At 62.0% G+C, this 2084-nt stretch overlaps 1 protein-coding gene across 1 annotated transcript in view; it reads left to right on the top strand.

The window, feature by feature from the left end:
• Positions 1 to 135: 135 nt before the first annotated feature.
• The window catches only part of LOC104407307 (sodium-independent sulfate anion transporter-like), a gene marked incomplete at both ends in the record, with an annotated part of 2249 nt that continues 300 nt past the window's right edge, over positions 136 to 2084 (top strand). The window contains 4 exons of the mRNA XM_010016551.1: positions 136 to 350; positions 530 to 615; positions 1478 to 1557; positions 1906 to 1940. Of these exons, the coding sequence (XP_010014853.1) occupies positions 136 to 350; positions 530 to 615; positions 1478 to 1557; positions 1906 to 1940 (416 nt within the window). The remainder of the gene's footprint in view (positions 351 to 529; positions 616 to 1477; positions 1558 to 1905; positions 1941 to 2084) is intronic.

The following is a 2084-nucleotide window of genomic DNA, read 5'->3' as shown; positions in this document are numbered from 1 at the left end:
GGTGCCATCACCCGTGCCCCAGGGCAGGAGGCCCACACGCCGCGGGTGTGCTGGGTTGTGCAGGGAGCGGAGGGCAGCCCGGACCCCCGCATCCTGGAGGGGTCTGGCATCTCCCGGCGCCCCGCGTTGTGCCAGCGCTCCCTTTGTCCCTGTGCAGTACGGCCTCTACTCTTCCTTCATGGGCTGCTTTGTCTACTGCTTCCTGGGCACCGCCAAGGACGTGACGCTGGGTCCCACGGCCATCATGTCGCTGCTTGTCTCCTCTTATGCGTTCCATGAGCCTGTCTATGCCATCCTGCTCACCTTCCTCTCCGGCTGCATCCAGCTGGCCATGGGGCTCCTGCACCTCGGTGAGATGCTCTTGCCGTGCAAGGGTATCGCTGTACCTCCTGTCGCTGTCCCCGCGTTCCCTGTGCTCTCTGAGACAGAGGGTTCGTCCTGCTACCGCTGTGACAGCTCTGTGTGTGTGCAAACACTCGGTGCTCCCTGTCGGGCCAGCAGCATGCTTACTGCTGCCCATCCCGTGCAGGTTTCCTTCTGGACTTCATTTCCTGCCCGGTCATTAAAGGGTTTACATCAGCTGCTTCCATCACCATTAGCTTCAACCAGATCAAGGTAGGACCTGCTGCTCTGCCTTAGACACTTTACCTGCTCTCTCCGAGAGCTGTGATGTTTAGCATCAGGCTGGGTGATGTGCTCGGTGCAAGAGGAAGGAGCCCTAAAGGGACCCTGGTTCTCCCCCCACCCCCGACAGCAGTTCTGGTGGGTGCTCTGCCCTGAGCAGACCAAGCCTAATGCACCCACTGCCTGTGGCCAGCCAGCGGCATCCAGGACACCAGTAAACCCAGGACACTTGATCTGGTCACTTGCAGGAGGTGCTGGTGATTCTCTCATCAGGCTGGGTTTGCAGTGATGGAGCTGTGGTGGGTTTGCAGCTCCACTGGTCTCCCACTGGCCTCTCAGGGACCTGAGCTCTTTGGGGCTGCAATACTTCCTCTGTGGTTAACCAAAATCAGAGCCTCTGGGAGACGGTGTCAGGCTCTGCCAGGAACCAGCAGCTAGTGTTGGCCAATGGCTGCGGTTGCAGCGGGGCTGCTGTGAATGAGCTGGGCCCTGGCTACTGCCCCGGCACGGTGCAGGGTGATGGCAGGGCTGTATGGGCTGCCTGAGGGCTCCAAAGTGACCCCTGTCCTGGGAGCTGTGCAGGAGGGGTGGAGGATGGTGGAGGCATCTCAGGGCCTGGGAATGGGGAAAAAATCAGAGCAACTCCAAGCCCTATCCTGCAGGTAAAGGGCTGTTCTGCAGGACATGCAGGAGCATGGGATGGTTACCGAGGAGCATTCCCACCAGCAGCACCAGCACCGTGTGTGTGCAGTGGCCCCAGGCAGGGCTGAGCCCTGGTGCTCCTGGCAGTCCCTCCATGGCACCCGGCAGCTTGGGTCGCGCCAGGCTTTCACTGGGCTTTGCCTTCCTATAGAACATCCTGGGGCTGCGGGGGATTCCTCGGCAGTTTTTCCTGCAGGTGTATGAGACGCTGCGGAGGATCGGGGAGACCAGGTCAGCACCATCCCTGCTCCATCCCTGCTCTGTCCCATTGCAGCTGTGGGGTCTCAGGCTCTGCTGCTTCACCCCCTTCTCTGGGGGTCCCCCTTCTTCCTGCCCTGCTGTGCCCTCAGAGGTGACACATTTTGCCGGTGGTGCAGAGGTGTCAGCAGCATCCCTGCGAGCTCTGCACCTCCCTGGGGACATGCTCTTCCTCCCGTGGGGCTTTGGGGTAGCTCTGCCTGTGCCCTGCAGCGCTGACGTGCGTGTTGCAGGGCTGGGGACGCTGTCCTGGGGCTGTCCTGCCTGGCTGTGCTAGAGCCGCCTGCGCCGAGCTGCCCGTGCGGAGCCGCTGCCTGTCAGGGTCAGCTACCTCATCGTCTGGACCACCACCACGGGTGCGTTGGCCACCCCCTGCCCTCTCTCCTCTTGCAGCCATCCCTCCCGGGCTCTTGTCTCTTCGGGACAAGTGAGAGACAGCCCAGAACTGGTAAAGCCCCAGGTCAGCAGGAGCTGAGAGCTGGAGGTGGGTCAGGGAGGGC

Source organism: Nestor notabilis, unplaced genomic scaffold (assembly GCF_000696875.1).
Source record: "Nestor notabilis isolate BGI_N333 unplaced genomic scaffold, ASM69687v1 scaffold23526, whole genome shotgun sequence".
Classification (NCBI taxonomy): Eukaryota; Metazoa; Chordata; class Aves; order Psittaciformes; family Psittacidae; genus Nestor; species Nestor notabilis.
This window is presented reverse-complemented; position numbering and strand designations above follow the sequence as displayed.